Source organism: Vicia villosa, linkage group LG3, assembly GCF_029867415.1.
Source record: "Vicia villosa cultivar HV-30 ecotype Madison, WI linkage group LG3, Vvil1.0, whole genome shotgun sequence".
NCBI classification, from domain to species: Eukaryota; Viridiplantae; Streptophyta; class Magnoliopsida; order Fabales; family Fabaceae; genus Vicia; species Vicia villosa.
In genome coordinates this window covers 54,001,747-54,026,040 of record NC_081182.1, presented here as the reverse complement: position 1 = coordinate 54,026,040, position 24,294 = coordinate 54,001,747, and the positions used below count along the sequence as shown (strand labels likewise).

The 24,294-nt window shown below is 33.4% G+C and overlaps 3 protein-coding genes across 3 annotated transcripts; 2 read left to right on the top strand and 1 right to left on the bottom strand.

The window, feature by feature from the left end:
- Positions 1-2,217: 2,217 nt before the first annotated feature.
- Positions 2,218-9,588, top strand: LOC131661462 (uncharacterized). Its single transcript, XM_058931009.1, has 15 exons — positions 2,218-2,439; positions 2,534-2,622; positions 3,512-3,578; positions 3,654-3,769; positions 4,210-4,276; positions 4,384-4,432; positions 4,555-4,640; positions 4,778-5,028; positions 5,160-5,215; positions 5,606-5,691; positions 6,360-6,452; positions 7,545-7,845; positions 7,985-8,475; positions 8,608-8,842; positions 8,923-9,588. The coding sequence occupies exons 1-15, from the start codon at positions 2,287-2,289 to the stop codon at positions 9,099-9,101; spliced, it is 2,319 nt and encodes a 772-aa protein (XP_058786992.1). The 5' UTR covers positions 2,218-2,286; the 3' UTR covers positions 9,102-9,588.
- Positions 9,589-13,371: 3,783 nt separating this feature from the next.
- On the top strand, positions 13,372-13,981 carry LOC131658065 (uncharacterized). Its single transcript, XM_058927400.1, has 2 exons — positions 13,372-13,464; positions 13,565-13,981. The coding sequence occupies exons 1-2, from the start codon at positions 13,372-13,374 to the stop codon at positions 13,979-13,981; spliced, it is 510 nt and encodes a 169-aa protein (XP_058783383.1).
- A 3,375-nt stretch (positions 13,982-17,356) lies between these two features.
- Positions 17,357-20,738, bottom strand: LOC131661461 (ras-related protein Rab11A-like). The gene is made up of 2 exons (XM_058931007.1): positions 20,418-20,738; positions 17,357-17,883 (listed from the first exon to the last, which is right to left on the bottom strand). The coding sequence occupies exons 1-2, from the start codon at positions 20,648-20,650 to the stop codon at positions 17,442-17,444; spliced, it is 675 nt and encodes a 224-aa protein (XP_058786990.1). The 5' UTR covers positions 20,651-20,738; the 3' UTR covers positions 17,357-17,441.
- Positions 20,739-24,294: the final 3,556 nt, after the last annotated feature.

Below are 24,294 nucleotides of genomic sequence, written 5' to 3'. Positions count from 1 at the left end.
ACTCACTGGGCCTATCGTGCATTCGATGACACCACCTTATATTCAGGACATATGAGGTGGAAGAACTCGTTGGCTAGACATTTTTCTGAGAGGTGTCTGTGACAATTTGGTTATGTCCAGGGTATCACTCGACCACTTCTAGAGGCTCTAGAAATGGGCATTAATAGATGGTTTCAGAGCCATATTTTTAGCTCTTCCCGTGACATTAGATCTAAGGCAATGAGGGTTCAACACCCTTTGCAGTGTGAGGATGGTTACTTGGTGTGGTATCTCACTATATCATACTCTTGTCTCATACTACATGATGTAGGGTCTTTCGATGCAGGGGGCCTTTTGATGCTAGGGTTTCTGATGCTGAGGTACAGGCTGACGCCATGCCGCCACTACCACCTCCACCAGGCATAGATGACCAGGAGCGCCTCTAGTTGATCGTTGTTATTGTAAATAACCTCATGGGTTTGGTAAACCCGGATGGTGAGGTTTTTACAGGATTATCTCGGCTAGCACACATAGCCCATGGGCCTATTTAGATTTTTGATTTGATAGTTCTAATTTTTGTATATTTTGTGACTTGAACTACTTCTCACACTTTTATTGCTTAATCTTTTGGTGGTTACATGTTTCGATTCGAAGATGAACATAAGAGAAGACAGTACAACAATCATAAATTAAAAAAAAAACAAAAAATGAAAACCTAGGTACTAATAGATGATTCTGGATGTTTCAGCATCTTGATTATGTCGTTGACAGATCTTGAAATTTGCCCATCAAACTCGATTGACCTCTTAGTTATCCTACATTACAATAATTTTCACATGGCTGACACATCTTCGTCGGTCTTCAACTCAATCAGGTTGTATTTAACCCTTTCATTACTATCAATCTAATCTTCGTGAAACTCGGTTTTTCTCACTCTTCTGTTATCGGTATCAGGCAGTAATTCATTCAACTTGTCTGTCAAGTTGGAGAGAGATGTGGCGTCATTCGGAAGCTTGAATTCAACAGGAGTATTTTCTCCATTGAACTACATTTCTGCCTTAATTAGAAAATGAGGAAGAGACATTTTTGAGATATTTTTCTCTATAACTAGGGCTGGCAATGAACCGAACCAACTCGAAAATAGTTCAAAACTCAGTTCAAAAAATTACATCGTTTAACTAAGTTCATGAACCAAATGAGCTGAATATGAGCTCAAAACTAAATTTGTTAACTAAGTGAGCTGAACTTGAACTATGCATACTTCAGCTCGTTAGGTTCATGAATTATCTCGATTATTTATGAGATGAATTATATTGTATTTAAGAGTAGGTTTAAATATCTTCTCCAAATCTTAGCCCTATATTTTCTTTTAATCTAACGGTTTTAATTAATAATTTATATTCTCAAGTAAGCAAAATATTTCTAAAAATAATTATGCAAATAAAATCAACATCGTATAAATTCTAATCTTTTAACTTTTATTTTATTTCTACATTTTTTATTTTTAAAAATATTAATTTAAAATGTCATATTATATATATATATATATATATATATATATATATATATATATATATATATATATATATATATATATATATATATATATATATTGAAAAATGACTTTTAAGTCCGTGAAGCAAACGAGTTGAACCTAACAAGTTGTTCGTGAACTTCTAGCGAGTCGAGTTTGAGCTAAAAAAAGTTCGAGACGAACTCGAACTGATATTTGAGCTGAACAAATTCTTAACGAGTCGAGCCGAACTGAGGCGAGTTCAACTCGACTCATTTCCAGCCCTATCTACAACACATGCCCCTTTTTATTCAACTTCGGATTCATTCTAGACCATACAAAATTGTCGGTGAAATCACAACCCTACAAAACTGTCGGCAAAATTCAGATCGTTAAAAAAATTTCATTCAATATTCTACCAGGAATTTCACCTTTGAACTAAATTTTTGGCTTAGAATAGTAGATTTTAAAATTTCTAGAAAAAATTGTATCTTATTAAAATTTTCAAAATGAATTACTGGAAATTTGTACATACGAGAAATTTTCAACAACAGTGCGGAAATCTTGTTCGAAAAAGTTGTTATTTTTTGACGAGGAGTATTTTTTGGTATTAAGAAAATATAGAGGGGTATCAGATATAATTTTGAGGGTGGCAAGTTAAATGCTTGATTATTTCTCACGCGAAAAAGGTCCAACTCAAGAACATTGAAAGAAAGGCCCAAACAAACTATCACACCGGTAGTGGAAATGCAAACATCAAGTTCTTTCACTCTGAAACTCAAACTGAAACTGAAATGGGGCGAGGCAAAGGAGGGAAGAGCCGTACTCAGAGGAAGCACTTCCAGCAAAACAGAGAAAATGTTTGGAACCAACACCGTCCAGAATCACTTCCTTCCACCACTAACCCTTACGATATTCAAAACCCTGATTTCGATAACTATTACAAGGCACGCTTTTCATCAACTATAACTATCACCATCACCATCACCAATTCCTTAATTTTTTTTTGTTGCTAATTTCAATCACTTTTCGTGTTTTCAGGAGCAGAACATCGTGCCTCTAGAAGAATGGGATTCATTCATGCAAGTTCTCAGAACTCCATTGCCTGCAGCATTTAGAATCAATTCCAGGTTTGGACTTAGATCTTGTATCTATCAACTAGTATAATAACAGTTCAACTGTTTAGTGTCTATTTATTCACTTCAATAGAATACGAAGCCAATTATCAAACTGTAACGGAAGCTATAACAAAAGCTGTTTAACATGAGCTTGTTCAATAAAGGACTTACTGTGTAAGTTATTTTTACAATAGAAAAGGAAAAGAAGGAAAGTTTCAAGTAAGTTCATGTGCTCGACTAAGTTGAAAATAGTTCATGTGCTCGACGACTAAGTTATTTTCATAAGCTTTTTTCAAGTTGTTTGTCATAAGATAAGCTTAAGTAAGCTCTTCCTACATTCTGTTGCCTGAATTTAGTTCATCATAAATTTTTGGACTATCAATGTCAAACCTTTTATAACTCGGAATTTGAATTTCATAAACACATGATCAAACTAATGCAAATGATGGAGGTCTTGATTTACATCTATAATTTACTAATGTCTATTGGTCCAAGTGATGAGAAGATTTGGATCCTTAATTAAGGTTTTATATTCAAGCTTTGTTCCCTTGGAGTAGTCTATACAACTTGATTCAATTTAGTCTAGATCTAATTTGATTTATTTTTTCTTTGATCCACATATCTAATTTGATTTCTAGATTCTAAGTGTCTCTTATAAAAGTATTATTTTTATATTTTTTTTTTCATAGTTTAAAAAGTCCCATATCTTTAATTTATTTATATTTATAATTTAAATATTTTTAGATAAGTTTCTTTCAAATTTTAAAAAAATACCCTACAATGTATGGATACTACTAGCTAGTAATATTCAAATCCATTTGAAAATAGATTAGTTTATTCAAATTGTTTTGATATATGGCTCACTTTTATTTTATTTTTTATGTTTTTCATGTGATTTCAGTAGCCTTTTTCATGCTGATATTCGGTCGCAGCTGGAAAATGACTTTGCACGTGCTCTTCAGACCATTGTAAGTCATCAATAATCACACTGCTTTTTTTGTTTCTTTAAAGTCTCAGTTTGATTCCTGAATTGTTGCATGTAGGTTCTTGAAGGGGATGAGGAGGATGCCATTAGACCCTTGCCATGGTATCCTGAAAATCTGGCTTGGCATTCGAATTTTTCCCGTATGCAGCTCAGGAAGAATCAATCACTTAAGAGGTAAATAAGTTATTATCTACGATTGTTTAAGTGCATGACATGAATTCGTTCAACTTAGTTTTGCATTGGATACAATGTCGTCAATAGTGGCTAGTAGTGGCTAGCGTTATGGGCCTTATGGCCGCTACATCAAGGTTTAGGGAAACAATACCGGAAAGTTTATACCATACACAAAAGCTAAAAATTAGAAGAATACACAACAATGAAACATTAAAGTCAAATTGATAACTAATAGTCAAAGTTCATTGTTACTTATATTAAATCCTCCAAGGCTTAAAACTACTCTCATAAGCATTTAAGTCCTTGTGAATCTTGCATCACATTTAATTATTTTTCAAAAAAAAGCAGGATGCATGATTCTGTTCGTTGAAATATTTTATACACATAAGTTTGTTCTTCTAACTAATTGGCCAATGCTTCTTATCACATTAACATCTCAGGTTTCATGAATTCTTAAAGCTAGAAAATGAAATTGGAAATATCACTAGACAGGAAGCTGTCAGCATGGTAAGCCTGTTTAACAACTATCGCACGACATGACCATATAGTCTAAAGTAGGCACTTACTTTTCAAGAATTTGACTTGTGCACACAAATGTTTTGTTTGCAATGCAGGTGCCTCCTCTGTTCTTAGATGTACATTCAAATCACATTGTACTTGATAGTAAGCAACTTATGCTGAACCAGTACTTTTGTCATTTTTACCAGCTCTTTCTCTTTTTTATTTATTTGGAATGTTAATTTCAGTGTTTCTAACTATTTTGCTTTTACTTTTCTTCTGTTCAGTGTGTGCTGCACCAGGTTCAAAAACATTCCAATTGCTTGAAATTTTACACCGATCAACTAAAGCAGGATTGTTGCCTGATGGAATGGTTTGTTTCTGAACAAGTGCTTCATGTTATTCTCTATTACATTTGATTTTCCAGACCAAGTAGCTTTCTTCCTATGACCTGTCCTCATCAAAGCTTTTTTTGCATAATTTATTGATTAGTCATTGTTTAATAATAAGGTTATAGCAAATGATCTAGATGTACAAAGATGTAATCTTCTCATCCACCAAATAAAACGAATGTGCACAGCAAACCTAGTTGTCACCAACCATGAAGCTCAGCACTTCCCTGGATGTCATTTGAGCTTGGATTGTGATATAATGGATGCAAGTCAGCAGACTTCCCAACTGCTATTTGATCGTGTCCTGTGTGATGTACCCTGCAGTGGAGATGGTACCCTCCGCAAAGCACCTGATCTCTGGAGGAGATGGTACTTTTTTCCCTTCCATCGCCATATCCTTTTTAGACTCCCCTTTTCTTTTCTTTTTCTGATTTTTTCTCTTCAGCCACCATAGTCATTTTATTGCTAAGAATAAGATTAATTTTGCTTGTTGTATGCAGGAACACAGGGACTGGAAATGGACTTCATACCCTACAAATTTTAGTTGCCATGCGAGGTATGTTTTGATTGATGCCAGACAAATTGGGTGGGTGTGGGTTAATCATTATTATGTTTTGGCTTATTGGACAAGGGAACTGTATTATGCTTTTAAGAACGCCATCTGCGGATAATGCAAAAATACGCTTATTTTCCATTAGGATCTCTATGGATATAATAGAAATACAATTATTATTGGGAAGGGAAGTCATATTGTAGAGAAAAAGCACTCCTTACACCAAGTATTTTTTTTTGCGTAAATTTACTGCCTCTTTTGGCCTTGGTTCTAAAATTTTCAAAGATAGTACTGGCCTACTTAAATATAAATATGCATTTATGAACTAAGGTTAATAAGGCTTGTCTTATTAGACGATTTTAACAAACTCAAAAGCTTTTTTGATTTTATCAGGCCTATCTTTACTTAAAGTTGGTGGAAGAATGGTTTATTCAACCTGCTCTATGAATCCTATTGAAAATGAAGCTGTCATTGCAGAGGTAATCAGCCTTACAAGCTCTGTAGTTATATCTGGTTCCAGCCAAACTAAGTTGTCTTTGGCAGCTTTGTGAATAAAGTGTTTTGTTTTCTCTTTCAAGTAAATAACTTGTGCGTTGTTAGTTGAATCTGTTGCTTCCATTCAAGCACTGCAGTCCCCCCTTCTGCATAAAATTCTTAGTTTAGCCCATTCATGGTATTTGATAGATAACCTGTTTTTATTAGTGAAACTTAGATTTATATTTGAAAGAGTATTTGATAGAAATGTGTAATTTAATTAATGGAAGCTTACTGATGTATTCATTACTGTGCCTCATTCTTACTTTTGTTATTTCTAGCTCAATGTCAATTCATCATTCTTAATGCAGCTAAAATAAAGCATTCTGTGGTTGTGATCTTGTGATTATAAAGGACAAACTCCACCTGAGATGTTACCACTTTTTAATTCATAAAGAAGTTGCATTTTTTGTTTATTATACTTGGCTTTTCATAATTTAAAAATTGCAAGTAAGTTTTTCTCATAAAAAAGAAGAAACATTTATTTTAGGTGCTTTGGTCTTGATGTCTATTAGAGAATACTTTGAATACTGCTTGTGGACATTTAGTATGTTATACAGTGAGGGGCTAGGCTTAATTGGTTCCCTCTTGCCTACTTTTACATCAATTCCAGGTTTTACGGAGATGCAAAGGATCTATTGAGCTTGTTGATGTCTCCAGTGAGCTTCCCCAACTTATACGTCGGCCAGGTCTGAAGAGATGGAAGGTTTGTGTTTTACGTGACTATTTATTGCTTTCAGCTGCGGTGTTTTGAAGGTGCTACATGTAGTTACAATAAAGGAATATCTTGATTGGCTTACACGCGCAAAAACTGAGCATGTGTCAACTGAAAATGTTTACAAAAGTTGTCTAATTGAGGCACTCCATGTTTCCTCGGCTTTCCCTCTCTAGATTACAAAAAATAGATTTTTTCTTTGTATTTTTTGAAAATAGATTTTCAAAAACCGTTTTTCAAAATATTACAAGTTTTTTTATATTCGTTTTTTCTAAAATGAAACACTAATTTTGACATCTTATAACATAAACACACATTATTGAAGACCAAAATTTAGCCAAAATCGCAATTTTTTTAAAAAGTTGTATTTCAAAAATGATTTTTATGAAAATCTATTTGAAATAGCTTCAAAATTAAATGATTTTTTGAAATTTTGATATCCAATTTTTTCTCTCCATAAATAGATGAAATACCTAAAATCAAATTTTAAGAATAAGTATTCAAACAAAATTTTCATTGGAAGCTTTTATACAAAGTTTCTTTGCACAAAATTTTTTCACAAAATTTTGTAACACTATAAAAATCATTTTTAAAAAAAGCCAAAACAAACGGGCCCATAATTGTTTTTTGAATATAATATACTCCTCAATTCTCATATAGTAGCTTTTGGCAGAAAACCTCGCACAGTCTGACAGTTATCTCTTGCAACTCTTGCCACTGCTTTGTTGATATGTTGTTTTATCAGTAAAAGATGTTATTCATTTATGACTATAGACTTTAACCGTTAGGTTTTAGAAATGTGTCTTAGTTGATTTTTTTTTTTCCATTTGTATCATTTGGATGTCCATCTAGTTATTCCTATGTTCATGTTCATAGGAAAACATTGAGTTTCAAACTTCCTCAATAGAAAATTAGTATGTTTTTATCCAACTTGAACTTGCTTTTCCAGCCGCACATGTTGGATTATGTATGTAAAAATGCTCATATTCTTCAGATTTTAAAGACAAGAAAAGGTTGAATTTGTCATGCAGCTCTATGTATTTAAACATGTTTGATAGTGTGGCTTTGTCTTTGGCGATGCAGGTGCGTGACAAAGGCAAGTCCTTGGTTTCCTGCAAAGAGGTTGCCAAGGTTCGTAGAAGTGCAGTTCTTCCCAGCATGTTTCCAAATGGGGGAAGCTATCGAGATATTGACTGTAACAGTAATTGTGATGCTAACGGACATCCTGAAGATGGTGTTCAGATAGAGGAGAATCCTGCAATGCATGGGTTTACTGAGATAGTTTCTGATTTCCCACTAGAGCTATGCATGCGTTTAGTGCCTCATGATCAGAACTCTGGAGCCTTCTTTATAGCTGTATTGCAAAAGATTTCTCCTCTGCCAGGTTATTTCTTATATGATTTCTGTTTTTTTCCTATCTCTCTAAAATCTAGATAAAGGTGGCCAAGAAATTTGGATGAATTTTGAGAAAACTCAAGCTGTCGTTTTTAACATTTTGTATATGTTTATTTACTGTTTTGCAGCAATTGAAGTAAAACGTAGAAAAGAAGTTAATAATCAACATGTAGAATCAGTAAACCTGGGCAATAATGAGGATGCACAAGAAGTTTGCGAACAAGTTTCCGAGGATAATAAAAATGAACCCAACACTGCAGATTTTAAATTTAGTCCTGTTATAGATGAAGAAGGGGATTCCGAGGAAGCCCAGGAGCCTCATAATGAAGAAAACATAGCAAAGATCACTCCAAGTAAAAGAAAGCTTCAGGTACAAGGCAAATGGAGAGGTGTTGACCCTGTCGTCTTCTTCAAAGATGAATCAATTATAAAAAGCATAGAGGCATTTTATGGCATTGATAAGCAGTTCCCATTAGACGGTCACCTTGTAACAAGAAACAGCGATACAAGCAATGTAAAAAGAATTTACTACATCTCCAAGTCAGTCAAGAATGTTCTTGAGTTGAACTTATCAGTTGGGCAGCAACTTAAAATAACTTCTGTTGGCCTAAAAATATTTGTAAGTATAACATTTTTCTCCATGAACTCTCTATGCTTTTGTTCTCATTGTAATGTTACTTAATGCACAGGCTACCTATTCTATTATTTCTTGTGAATAACCAAGTGAAATCTATTTGCTCTTATCATATAGGAAAGACAAAAGTCACGTGAAGGTAGATCTGTAGAATGTGCTTTCAGAATCACTTCTGAAGGATTGCCCCTTATCCTTCCTCATCTCACCAAACAGATCCTAAGTGCATCTGCCATAGATTTCAAACACCTTCTCCAGTATAAAAATGTAAAATTTGCAGAATTTGTTGACGCCAACTTTGGTGAAAAGGTGGCAAACCTAAAGCCAGGCTGTTGCGTGATCGTTCTGGGTGAAGGTATTTATTTACTGCCTTGACACATTGGACACATTCCCGTTGACTTGACTGTTTACGTGACACCACACTTTTTTTTACAGGAAACAAAGTCTCTGCAGAGACTCTCCGAGTAGATGAATCATCAATAGCCATTGGATGCTGGAAGGGTCGTGCGAGTTTGACCGTGATGGTTACTTCAATAGAATGTGAAGAACTGCTTGAAAGGCTTTTAATGCGTTTAGACAGTGTAACAGAAAAAGGGTCCTCCATCCATGCATGAGGACAAACCATCTAATAATGTGAGAGATGTAGAACAGGAATCAAACGGCAACAGTCATGATGTGGAAGCTATTTGATGATAAAAGTCAGAGCACTTATTTATTCAATGTGGGCCATCAAAATACATTTTGAAATTATTTTAATATTATTTACATTTTTTATTAGTTGTGCTTAATAGTAGCATAAACATGCAAAATTTCTAGCAAATAGTTAAATCTTGAGTAGGCATCACACCCATGTTTGCGCATACACAGCATATATGCGCTTTTTTGTCTAATACTCTAATGATCAGAATTTCACCCTTTAAAGGTGAATAAATGAGATTTTGTATTTTTGAACTTGTGTTCCTAAAGTCGAATGTAGATGTACAACTATTATCTGAGCTGAGCTGGTTTAACAAGACTATTTTTTTTAGTCACGACTCTTAATTTTGGTTTTTCATACTCCTTGATCTTCTTAGCAAAGCCAACAACACTGCATCAATTTTGTTTTATTATATCAATAGCAATATTGCATGGTTTTTGTATGGACATAGGTCAAAATAAAGTCAATGATTCGACTTGTTGTTTAGAAAGATGAAGGGTCTTTTTCTTTTTTTTTTGTATCTATAAATAAATAAATAACATGTTTTAAGCTTGAAATTAAGTTTAAGTACTTGTGATACAAAACTCAGTTGGGGATTGTTCATTCAACCTTAAATGTTTCTTTAATCTCTGAATTTTCAAATTTAATCATTTTGGCTCGTCCAGATAATACAACATGGACACACCCTAATCCATCAATAGTTGGAATGATTTTTTTGAAAAAGAAATTTATACGTTCGATGATAGCATCTGGACAGCAAATTATATAGTTCGAATGTTACTAATTAAAGTGTCATGTTTATTGCGTAAACACCATCATACCCTCTCATTTAAGACCTCATTATACATTTCCTCAAACCCTCTAAAAATTCTTCTCTTATTCAATAATTACATTTGGTAACACGATTCAATTATATGTCAACATCATTGAATACTGATTTGGTTTTTTAATTCATTGTTGAAGTTGTTCCGATAGTATCATCTGGAACCTAATAATTGCCTCATAATTTTTTTAAAATGGTTGTCTGAATTTTGTTGATTTTCAATGGTTGTAGGTATGGTGCACTTCGATGTTGTCAACCAAGCTAAATGCATTAGATGACTGCGTATCGGAAGATCTTCAATCGGGTATTGTACACGTTGATGTTGAAAAAAAATTTGCTACTGAATATGAGTTGACATTATGTGGTCATATGCTTAAATGAGTTTGGGCAGAAGCTGACAATTAGATTTTGAGATATTAATAGGGAAATATGATTCTGCTTCTGATAGAAGACGTGCATTTGGTACAATGAGGTGTGCAAGAAGTTGTAAGTATAAAAAACTTATTTGAAAGTCAAAACATGATGACACCTAAGAATGCAATGTGGGAGTCCTTTTAAGTTGTGTGGGCGCCACATAATTTGTGGTATACATAATAACCATGGATTTGATCACAAGTTAATTGATTATCTGATTGTCTATCGTTTTGATTATGGAGACAAAAAATTATTGTTGAGATGACAATGAACATGATTCAACCAAAAATCATACTCGCAACTTTGAAATAGAACAGAACCGAAAGTGTCTCAAATATTAAACAAGTTTATAATGTTCGCCACAAAAATAAGAAAGCGGTAAGGGGTTTAAGATTTGAAATGCAATAACAGTTGAAACTATTTGAGGAATATCAATATATTTCTATGTATAGAGTGCATGATGATGAAAAATTTGTTCGAGAAATATTTTGGATGCATCTTGAATCCATCAAGTTATGTAACACATTTCTTAATGTATTGATAATTGATTCAACATATAAGACCAACAAATACATGTTACCGCTACTTGAAATTGTTGGTATTACTTCTATAGATATGACATATTCAATTGGCTTTGTGTTTTTGAAATCTGAAGAAGAGGATAATGTTATTTGGGCTCTAGAAATGTGTAACAATATGTTGAAAGATTAAGAAAACATGCACATGTGATTGTCATTGGTCGCAATACTTCATTGATGAATTCAAGGGTGAAAGTAGCTGAATCAATTGGATTTCCTTCTTCGTATACTTTATAATGCCAGTATCACATAACCCAAAAAAAAAGAGTGATCTAAAACTAAGAGAATATTGAGAAACAAACAAATCAAGGGTGAAACAGGAAAATGTACAAACCTGTCCAAATATTGAAATTTATAATGCATGAAATGTTATAATAAATTCTTCTACAAAGAATTCATATGTTTATTATGTCACGCAGTTCATAAGTGTGTGCACGAAATATCTAAATTTTTTGAAATACAGTGAAACTACAATTTTAGACTAGGTGAAGGAGAAAATAGTTTGTGTGTGAATTGATCAGGTTAGAAACCTTAGAAATACCCCAATAAATATGGTTGAATCTGCTCATGGTATATTAAAGAAATGGTTGAGAGAAAGAAATAATGATTTATGCAAGGGTGGGTAGCAGTGAATAACATGATTGTAATGCAACATAACGAGATACACATCGACATTTGGTCAAAGAATCATAGTATTATAACATAAATTCAAGGATAAAAAATATGTAGATTTATTTTTTACTAGAACTACAGGTAACAAGTACGGGTGCTTAGGTGCCCATACGGTATGCGTACAAGTATAAAGATTGATGCACACACAAGTATGGACTCGGTACAAGGATTTTTTTTTAACTGTGGGTATGAGAACAGGTACTATAGTACCCTACCCATTATCATCCCTACGAATGACAATATCCAAACACATCGTTGACAGAACTCTAAACCATGTTTAGACATTATATTTAACGTGTAACATTTATCTGAATAACACTATCTGGACAAACTCCTGACTCAATTGATAACCATATTTAGACATCAAACTTTTAATTCATTATGTATCCGAATAACACTATTCGGGCAAACCCCTTGCTCAATTGATAACCGTGTTTATACATCAGATTTTGCAGGCAGGGTTTATCCGGATAACACTAGCCGGACAAACCGCCGGACAAACCTCTAACTTAAATGATAATCATGCTTAGACATCATATTTTGAACACATGGTAGATTCAAATAACGCTATCTAGACAAACCCCTGATTCCATTGATAACCATATTAAGATATCAAACTTTTAACTCAAGGTGTATCCATATAGCACTATTCGAACAAACCCCTGACTCGATTGATAATAGTGTTTATACAACATATTTTCATGCACAGTGAATCCAGATAACACTATCTGGATACACCCTTAAGTCGACTATCAACATTTTGTTTGAATAATAGTGTATTGTTTTAACATACATAACATCTCATTGTTTTAAAGATGTTTTATTTGCACAAATAAAGTTAAATTTTAGAATACGTAAGTCCCATAATTTTAACACACAAAATAAGATATCATACCTAAAACCAGTTATCATACATAAGTCGATTGGTAAAACAAGATATACATATGTAATTCATAAGATAAATGTCATAAATTAAAACTCAAAATATTTACATAAATGTAAATGGTCTATTAAAGAGTCTAACTAGTGCGTCTAGAGCATAATTTGTTCCCCCGACGCGTCTAGAGCATAATTTGTTCCCCCGACGCCTCACATATTATAGTGTACTATGTGTCTCTAATAACATCACATGTATGGTATCCCACGGGGGGTGCCTTCCTGAAACTTTCCTTAATTAATGGCAGCATCATAAATATTGACGATACAAAGACAACTATGCAAGACATCCATATCATGGATTGCCTTAGCATATTTTTCCTCTTAGATATTCTAATGAGTTGGCTTAGGTCGGCGATCTACATGTGGTGTTGGCGTCATTTATGGGTTGAAAACTATGTAAAACCATTGGATATAATTGTATACCGTACTTTATAGACTAGAAACTGCCAAGCTACTTGCATTCTTTGAATGGGGTGTGATCCAACATTGTTTGTGATAGGAAGATGCATGATACACGATACATCATTAAGAGTGATACTCATCTTATTGATGGGAATATGAAATGATGAAGTCACTGTGTGACATAACCCAAAAAAGGCTGAAAGAAGTCCATGATCAATGTAACCAAATTCAGTCCTACAAATTTCCTTCAGTTAGAATGCTACTAATACTTGTTGAATTTGAGCAGAGAGCCACTTATGTTGATGTCAAATAATTTGCGGTACTTTGAGGACTTTGAGCAAATCCATGTGTAGAATTAGATGGGCGCTTGTTTGGTATACTTGTATGCTAAGTTATCTGAAGGATGTATGTGGAAGACGAAGCATGTGACAGGAAGTATCACACTTTTAACGGTAACATTTCTTGGTCTTCTATTGCTTGTGTATCATTTTCTTAATTATTGCAACACCGTTACTAACTATTGATGCTTGTTTTCTGGGCTGGATCCTGCAGCATTTTGCACACATCTCTGGCTGGCCACTTGAGCCAACTTATATCGAGGATAAGCCGCGTGCTTCTGCTTTCTCCCCGCTCAGAGGGAACCAGGCGATAGAGCCGTTCAGGGTGTATATTGATCGCTTGGTCTTTGAGGATATACAATTCCATTGTTACATCGATCACCATGAGACAATTCCTTTTAATGACATTGACTTATACTTGGGGTGGTTGGCTTGCAGGTCGCGTTTGACGGCTCTTCATCTTCCTGAGCGTGTCATGCGTCAGTTAGGCTACATGCAGTTTATTCCTAAAGACCCTTTTGTGTCTACTCCTCTCACTGTGAAACATGAGGATATGAATGTTATGTTTGATTATTATGTCAATCATCTGGTACCAGATGAGCCACAAAATACCATAGCACCGAACGACTAGAGCTACGTAGATGGTTATATCTGATTTTTCTTCCGGGTGTCACATCCTAATATGGTACACGATGCTCCAAGAGATTCACTTAAACCAGCTCATCAGGAGATATTAGAGAAGGAGCTGGCTAGGGAAGACCATGTTGTTGATGTCTTATCTAAGTGTCATAGTATTATGAAGATTGGGCAGGCGAATATTGATGGAAGACTCTTTCCAGATGGCTCTAAGGCGATGGGTGTTGCAGATGCCATGCTTGGGAGGCTCTACAGTACAGGAGACAACACAAAAATATGGGGAAACGAGGGCGAGGCCAACTCATAGTCCGTCATACAAAGTAAATTATTGTATTTGCACTCTAGATATATTTTGGATTGTATTTTGTTTATCAACTTCGGTGTAACTTTTGGATGTGATTTGTGTAATCTTGACTTATAATTTTATATATGTCATTATATTCATATCGTTATTATAGTCAAATCTTAGAATATGTTCTAACACTATTTGATTGGAGAATCATTCACAAATTAATATGTGTTACTGTCTGCATAAATTTGAAATTACATCTCCGACCACTTTATGGATATGTATCTTCGGAACAATCTAACATTAAATGATACAAGAGCGTTCGGAGATACATGTTCAAAAACTAAAAGACTTTTTAAAAATTATATAAAGTATTTTTTAGGTATATATGATTAGAGGTGTCAATTTATGGGGCCAATTAATTTGAGCCCCAGCCCCATAATAATGGGGCCTAAAAAAAATTCAAAAATAATAGGCCCTTAAACACATAGGGCCCAAACTTAAAAGGCCCCAAAATTTAAAAGAGGGCCATTAGGCCCCAAATCAAATAAAATTAAAATTTTAATTTAAAAAATAAAATAATAAAAAATTAAAAAAAAAAATAACTTTTAAACAAAATAAATATATTAAAAATTATAAATAAATAAAAAGTTTTTTTAAAAAAATTAAAAAATTGCGCTAAAAAACTAAAAAAGCAACTTTTTAGAAAAACTAAAAATTTTTATTCTAATACATTGTAGAAAATTTTATTCAATCTTTTATAGATTTTACCTTTGTATTTTTTGACAGGCCTGAGAAAGTTGTTGATGCTTTCAGAATGTTCTTTTGATTTCAATAACTAAAATAACCGAGTCCGAAGGCGTTTTCTCAGTTGAAAGGGCAATCCTGAGTTTTTTTTTTTAAATTGTAAATTTAGTTTGTCATATATTATCCTATGTTTCTTTCTGAAAAATTGAGGAAATGTATAGAAAAAATGCTTTTGAAGTGATTAAATGAGAAGTGATGATCTTGCAAATTATCTATTTAAACTACTTTATATATAAATATGAATAAAGGAGAATCCCTTTATTAGCTTGTGTGGAAGTCCATACATAGTACTTATATAGAGAAGAGAGAAGGTAGTATCCATAGTAATCAAGCATAGGTGTAACGCTACCTACATAACAAATTGAGACAAGTTAGTTAGTTAGTTAGAGATAAATGATTAGTTTGTAAAACATAGACTTGTTACCGTTAATCTTACTTTATAAATTACAAGAGTAATAATTTATATTGGAACTAGAAATGAAATTTTTGAAACAAAATAAGGCCCCTTAATAGGGCCCAAAAATAACACATTAATTAAGGGGCCTAAAATTATGGGGCCTAAAAAATTTCTCATTAACAAAGGGTTTAATAAAGTAGGGCTTTAGTGGGGCTAAAAAATTGGGGCTTTGAAAAATTGGGCTTATTTGACAGCTCTATATATGATGCTTTAAAAAATCCTCCACAATAATAGGCTTAATTTGAAAAAGGCCAATAATGTTATAACTAAGGCTATGATGACCATTTTCAAGTAATCAAGATATCTTTCAATTCAACAAAAAGTCTAATACAATAAAAAAAACATGAGTGAATAACTAATTTAAGAATCCACATGTAACTAAATCTAATTGACGAACAAATATGACTCTTCTAATATGTTTTGAGAGATGTATCACACGACTCTTCTAAAAAGTGACGATGTTGCTCCTAAAGTGCTAGTTGCTCTTTTTGTCGTGCATCTCTCATTCTCTCATTCGCTTAGCTAACTAAATCACCTCGTTCAACACAAAATAGTCCTACCATTGCAACCTCTACTTCGCACCATTATTTTTTTTTAAGAAAGCATAAATTGAAAATATTAATAAAAAGCACATCCAAAAACTCAAAGGGAAGTAATCCACTAAAACAAATTAATGAACTAGATCACTAGTAAAGGTGTAATCCGATGAAGATCAAAATAACAAACCGAATCAATTAAAAATATGCATTCTGATAAAAATATGCAATTTGATTGAGAAAAAACTGACAACATAGCGAATTATTAAATTTGAAGTAATCCAGTGAATGCCAAAATAAAATAAATAAAAACTCAATCAATTATTTGTAAGTGAAGAGAAAATACCAAATCAGGTCAATGTTTTCCAAGTGCTCCGATATGTATTTAGAAGTGATTTTTTCTTTTCTTTTACTTCTCACCAAATCAATTGAAAAAAAAAATTTTTGCCTATCATTGTTCTAGTAAGCAAATTGGTCAACTTGAGTAAAATGTTGGTCAACTTTAATTCCGGTAAGCAAATTGGTCAATTTGAGTAAAATGAAGGGGTGAAGAGATAAATGTTATATGTGGGATAAGTTTTTCATCACATGTAACAAAGGAAAATGATTTTTTATTTTTAAGAAATCTATAACTAACTTCAATTCGGGCTGGGGTTAGGAAGTTTCGTCGGCATTGCTTGAACATGATAAATGCGCTGAGCATTAGCTAAACGAGGCGAATATCATTTCAAATTTTAAAATCTTAGAAACACAATGTTTAATCTTATCCTGAGGTCAAGTATAATTTCCAATTTCCACACTTTCCACAGCGTTAGTATTCTTCTTCAGGTTGATACAGGGTTTATCAATTTATTACTATATAACGTACAAACACACATGTATTACTAACAAAACATGATGGAAAAATAGCTGATTAACATTATTGCAGCTGTCAGGTTTTGCATTGTGCAATACTCGTACCAAGTTTTCTTAACATTGCTGACGATTTGAATCTGGAACTTCAATGAACTATATCTGCGTGTTCAAGCATGCAATATAGATAGGGGAACTGCCACAGCAGTAACTAACCTATATATTAGGCAAATTGATTCTCTAGCTTTCTATATTAGGCTATTTGGTATAACAATATTTTACAATCAACAATATACCAATTCCAGCCAGGCCATCTACTAAACTACTAGGGATTGTAACAAGCAGTTTGTAATTTACTTCCAAACTGCAGGTCTTAAATCAACAACTCAGGCAAAATAAATTTTGAATGATGTAAATTTACACGGGAAATGCGCCAAAACATTAAAAATTGGAGTTAGGAACATAGAGCCAGGAAAATCTAGTTAATCAAAACAAATTATAAATGAACTCAGAATTACTGACAACACATGCTACTCTTAGAAGGGATTACTTGTGCAGGACCAGGAATAATAATCTTCTTGCCAGACAGAGTTGCTGAGTTGCCATTTCCCTGATTCTCATCAGCAGCCAGGTTCTTCTTATTGACAATGTTAAATATTTCTGTCAAAACAGTCATAAAGGCTGTCTCAACGTTAATTGCTTCCAGTGCAGAGGTCTCTAAGAAAAATAAACCTTCTTTCTCAGCGAACTCTTTTGCATCCTCTGTTGGTACTGCGCGCTGGTCCTCAAGATCACTTTTGTTTCCTATAAGAATGATGACTATATTCTTATCAGCATGGTTGCGGAGCTCTTCTAACCATCTAGGTATGTGATCAAAGCTCGGACGTTTGGTAATGTCATAGACCAACATTGCCCCAACAGCACCCCTGTAGTATGCACTTGTTACTGCTCTATACCTGTAGAACATGCCATTTATACATATCAGGAAAATTGTTATCAATATTCAATGTACTTGAAATTTAACTATTGATTGAGTTGAGATGAAGTTTTAAATAAGTCCTAGAAAAAATATTATCAAACTCTGCAGATTAAAAGAACATGGGCAATGACTTTGATTAACAACAGAACAAAATGAGTCAAAATTTGAGTTTTGGAAATATAGAGGGATAGGTTTTCATTTCAAAGAGAGTAGTAATTTTCAAATTAAACGTGCAGCAATATACAAAGCCTTCCTGCAAGGGCAGACTAGATAGAACTCCTACAGAATTGGCAGATGTAGATTATAAAGATGTGGGAAGAGAATAGTAGGGAATTCAGTTTTGTGGATAGTTGGGTTTTTGAAGGAAAGGCAAGACTCTCTTAGAGACATTCATTTTACAAACTGTTTTCTTCCTCCAATCTCACTGACTCAGAGTTGCTGAGATGAGTTATATTAATGAAGCACTCTGTTTTCTCTTCTCCTATTCTTCTTTTTAAGCAACGTGCCTTTTTGGTTCCCTCTTCTCCCAACACCCAGATCCAGTTCCTATGAATATCTTCCTAGCAACACCGCACTTTACAACACAGTTTTTTACAATTTGTCTATTTTTAAAAGTCAACACACTTTAAAGCTAAATAATTTATGAGACAAATGTGTTGCCTAATAAAAAATAGACCAATTATAAAGCAAGTGTGTTGGTGGCACTTTTCATGCAATGGATGTATCTTATTAGATTTGGGATGCAGCACAGACATCAGTAATTATTTCATTTTACAATTTAGGACATTTGAAATCAGTCAGCACATGTCATTTGTTAAGTCAATCTATGTCAACAGTGTTAAAAGTCAGGATATATGTGTCTGACATGGACCCGTATTAATGATAGACGACGAAGAGTAAGTCGTGTTTTGACTTAAAATTTGATGATTTTATCATAAGTCTATAGGATGCATTACTAAGGATGCTATTAATCTATTAAGTTATTGTAGATGACTTACAGTAATTATGATAATATCAAACCCTTATTAGCTTTCTAATATTAAAGTTCAAAAAGATTATTTAGTCACTACTGAAATTCTAATATGCTGATAAAAGGGCATGCAAACTGCAATAAGGCACAACATATATCAAAAACCTACTTGTGATAATTCCATTGTAAGTTCCATATATCTGCTAAGTAGATTTCTAATTCACGTGCTACACTAATTTTAGTAACCTCTAATTCATTTTCTTACTTAGTCACACTCACACCTGCTCAAACTTATCCTGAAGAAAACATAGGTAAAAACAAGAAGCACAGAGACTAGTAATAGACATGATACTTAAGATTTAGCTCTGACCTTGTGTAGCTGACATCAGTCAAACTTATTCAAGGATGCCTCAAATGCATTCATATTAAAGCATATATTTTTAAACATTTGAAACAATATACTCAAGTTCAAAACAATAGAGTTGAACTTAATTTGACTATTTAAAACTGATAACTCAAATTTACAGAGGACAGAAAACTGAATCTATACAGCATTAAACAGACTTCACCGACGCATGCCATTATCAGCACACAGTAGATCAAACTCGGCAAGTAAATCTAAGATCCAACTCAAAGCTAAAATGACAAAAAAATCCTTCGCCGCTATAAGATCGCAGACAAAGAAAGATAAACAGTAAACTACTGCAATGAACAGAAACGAAAGCAAATCCAATTCAAAAACATAAACCAACATCAAAGCGTGCAAATATGATAAGCAGTGAAAACTGAAGAAGAAATAAGATCTATAAACAATAATTATAAAGCTAAGTTTATAGTGCTGAAACTCTTTGTTTTATCCCTCTAAACAATATGTGTGTTGACTAATAAAAAACTGACTCGTGTGGTGGACAACAGTCAAACTAATTCAAACTTCAAAGATGCATCAAATGCATTCACATTAAAACAAAAAAAGTTTTACATCGGTCAAACTATGCATAAACAATAAGCGCCCGGAAATGTGACTTGTGTAGTTGACATCAGTCAAACTAATTCAAAGATATTCACATTAAACCCTAAAAATAGTTGTTGCATCAGTCAAACAACGGAAACAAGAAGCGCCGGCAATGTGACTCGTGTGGTTGACATCGGTCAAACGCGTTCACATTAAACCCTAAAAAAAGTTTCTACATGCAAAAATCAAACTCAAAAGTTCGGAACAATAAAATTGAACATCATTTAAACATTCATAACTGATAAATAAAGTTACACAGAACACAAACTGGATCTTAACAACACTGAACCATGAACATCACACACTATAAATCATCACAACAACAAAAAAAAACCAAGATCCAACTCAAATAACAAAAAAAGTAAAATACCGCAACGAACATAAACGAAAGCAAGTTCAAATCAAGCTAACAGCAAAGCATGCAAATAAGATAAACAACGCAAATCAAAGAATAAACAAGATCCACAAACAAGTATTCATTTCAAGAAACAAAACGAATAGAAAGAAGAGCTCAGTGGAAGAAGATAACCGTTCTTGACCAGCAGTATCCCAGATCTGAGCCTTAACACTCTTATGTTGAATAACCAAAGTGCGAGTCTGAAATTCAACACCGATAGTCGCCTTAGAGTCCAAGCTGAAATCGTTTCTCGCAAACCGAGCTAGTATTTGAGATTTTCCGACGGCTGAATCGCCGATGAGAACGACCTTGAAGACGTAGTCTATCTTCTGGTTCGCGTCACCGTACCCTGTTGCACTCGCCATTTTTGAAAGACTGGTTCTTTGATTTTCTTTCTTCTCTCTTTTTTTCGCTTTTTGGATTTGAAATGTAGCACGCGATTGATTAATTGATTAGTTTTAATTAGCGGGTTTTAATTTAGTTTAAATATAGGGTGGTGTTAATGTCAAAAAAAGTTTCTGACAGGTTGCGAGGGATTGTTGGTCGGTGGGGTCCAGACGTTGAAAGGTGAAACTAGAAGCAGTGTGTAGTAATAATTTAAATTTATGTCGTATTTGGTTTTGAAGAAACACTAAAAGGAAAAAAGTGAAAGAAAGGAAAATAGAAGGAAAGAAAGAAATGAAAGTGAAGTATTTTGTAGTTGTTTATTTTGAGTGAAATTGAATAGAAAATGAAAAGAAAGAAATATATGTATTTAAAATAACTAAAATAACTATTTTTAATTAAATAAAACACTCAAATAATTTTAACTTTTTTACTTTTGTTATGTAATATTTATTTTAATACTTTATATAAATACATATTATATGCAAGTAAAACTAACTACTTAATAGCTTTTTAAAAAATATATCTACAAAACATTGTATCTATTTAATAATTACATCAAATTATAAATGTTTACTTATTAAATAATTTTAGACCCAAATTACTAACAACTTATTTTCTATCTTTTAATTTAATATGATGTTTTTATAATTATTTAAAAGATCTCGGAATGTTATGTGATAGACTTAAAGCCTAATTACTAAGAAAATAATATATAATCTTTTTCTTAAAAACTACATTCAAAAGAATAAATATATCAATTTCTACGTAAATGCTTAATCGCTCCATTTTCTTTCCAAAATTGAGAAGAATGTTTTTGAAAGAGGACCTCACCATAAACTTGCTTTCCTTCTCTTTTGAAAGAGCACCAAAGGAGGGAAGACATAACTCCGTATAAATTTTCTCTAGTTTTTCTCCATCCTACCATCTTTTTATAAACTATTTCTCAATATACCATTCTTTCCCCACATTTTTCTAACCTACCATATTTTCAAAAAAAAAAAAATTATAAGAGAAGGTCCGTCCAATGCTTTGGCGGACCTATTTTATTTTTAATTTTTTGTTTAATACCTGCGGAATTTCCTGTGGATTTTACCTGTAGATTTTTCTGCGAAATTTCATGCAAAAATGTACTCTTATAGAATTACCTGCGGATTTTGCAAAAAATATAATTTTTCTAATTGAGTTTTAAAAATATTCGTATGTAAATTTGCAGGAAATTCCAAAAAAAAAAAATTCTGTAGAAAAATCTGCAGAAAAATAAAGTATAATAGAAAGATATAAAATAGGTGGGTCCACCTTTATAATATTATTTTTTTTATTTGAAAAGATGGCATTTTGGTATTTATGGGGAAATGAATGGTAGTTTGGTATTTAAATTAAAAAAAATGGTATATTTGAGAAAGCTCCAAATTTTCTCTCCCTCATCTATCTTTCTTCTCACTTATTTTATTGATACCAAACATAGTGTTAGTGTCACATTTTGTATAGTCCAAAATATAAATGTGTTTTGTGTTCTGAATAACACAATTGCATTTGGAAATACAAGTTTTATTTTAAATAATGTTTTAATTTGACATTTCAGACTAAGACATTACAAACTCTAGAGCTTCTCATATTATTCTTCATATGTAAAATAAATATTTGAGCAACTAAAATTTATGTGAGTTTGTAATTCTTGTTGTTTAGGTTAATTACATATGTTGCATGCACGTTTATTCAAAATTATTCATCTCCTTTTTGAAATAAAGCATATTAATTTGTTGAGTCCTTCTCTTACTTTTTTTTAGTCGTAGATACTCTTACTATATAGTTTTAGTTTTAGTTGATGCTTTTAATAAATACATTTGGATTTATTTTTTAAAATAAAATTATGATGTTATATTTGTCTAAGTAGAAGGTCCCACGTCATCCTACGATCAGTCAATTTGGCGAACATTTATTTAGTTATAAAGTTTGTCGCCGCCACACTACCATAACTAATTTGGTTCCTTCGTAATTTCAATTTTGTTAGAAAGTGGTAGGCATTGAGATAAGCATGTAGGGTACGCAGGGGTCTTGTGATGAATTCGGGGTAAATTATTGTGACTGGTAAAAAGAGATTCGTGGTTGGGTGTTTGGTAGTTGTATTATTGTTGGGTAGCTTGTGTGAATGAGTGTTGGTTATAGTGGGTGGTGAATGGTGTTTGTAGTTGTGTGTATGATGTAGATGGGATAAATTTTGGATTTTGTTCTTGGATGTTGTAGGGGGTTGTGTTAAAGATGGGTTTTGTTGATGATATTGTTGGCTTGGGGTATAAGGGGGTGTGTTGGGATGAAAGGTTGTTGGGTGTTAAAGTCATGTTGTTAGGTGTTAAGGTTATGTTGTTAGGTGATAAGAATATGTTGTTGAGTGTAAGTGCTTGTTGATGGTCGGGTGTGTTGGAAGTTTGAAGGTGTTAAGGTTATGTCGTTAGGTGTTAAGGTTATGTTGTTTAGCGGAAGCATACAAAATACAATGCCTCTTGTAAACAATGATCCTTCAACCAAGGTGAGCGTTTTGTATTCTTTCTGAATACAAATTCACTCTATCACACAAAAAACATGAATTGTAAGGAATAAAGTAATTGAACAAGTATACAGTAGTTGGGAGAATTCTTACAATGAACTTCCACATTACTTGTTAGCACTTAAGAAATTTGTTCTCGGTACAGTGGTAGAAATGCAAACACTACCCATATATACAGATGACGACACTATTATTGATGGGAAACAAATATTCCACCGGCTTTCGGCATCTAAACATGCATTAAAGGCTTTGCATACTACAAATATATACTTCAAATTGATGGAGCCTGGTTATACGGTAAGTAGAGGGGGGCTACTCATAGCGGTAACACAAGATGACAACAATAATATTTTCCCAGTTGTGTTTGCCCTTGTGGAAGGTGAGACGACTCATGTGTTAGGGAGTTTGGGAGAGTCGGAAGCACCAATGGGACTAAAGTCCCAGGACCACAAGAGAGGCAGACACGACATCTCAACCCAAAACCTTAAGGTGATAGGTAACTGGGTCATCTATCTTATAAATCCAATATTCCACCCATTCATAAGCAATGTGGAACTCTAATCACTGACTTTTGCACCCAACATTCCCCCCAAAGTGTGAGTTCCCCACATCCTATAATAGGACTCTACATAGGATCCAAATCCCGCATCCTCATAAAGCCGAACTACGACTCTGATACCACTGTTGGAGAGTCCGGGTGAGTCAAAAGCACCAACGGTGTCTACCTCTCTTGTGGTCCTAGAGCATTAGTCCTATTGGTGCTTCCGACTCTCCCAGACTCCCGAACAATCGTATCAGAGCCTTGGTGTGGTGGGGTATAAATTTTAGTATGCTATGTGGTTGCAATTTTGTCTAATCTTCCACATTAAAAAAGAAATTTTATACTCTATGTTGGTTGGGAAAATTTTGGTTTGCTGCAGGAAATGTTTTTGTTGCAATGTCAAGTTTTTCAAGTGTAGTGAAGATTGACTTAGAGAAATTTAAGGAAGAATTATTTTTGCCTTGTGGAAAGTTCAAGTCAAATATGTGTTAACACAATCAATATTATACAAGTTGCAAGATTATGTTGGTGGTCGA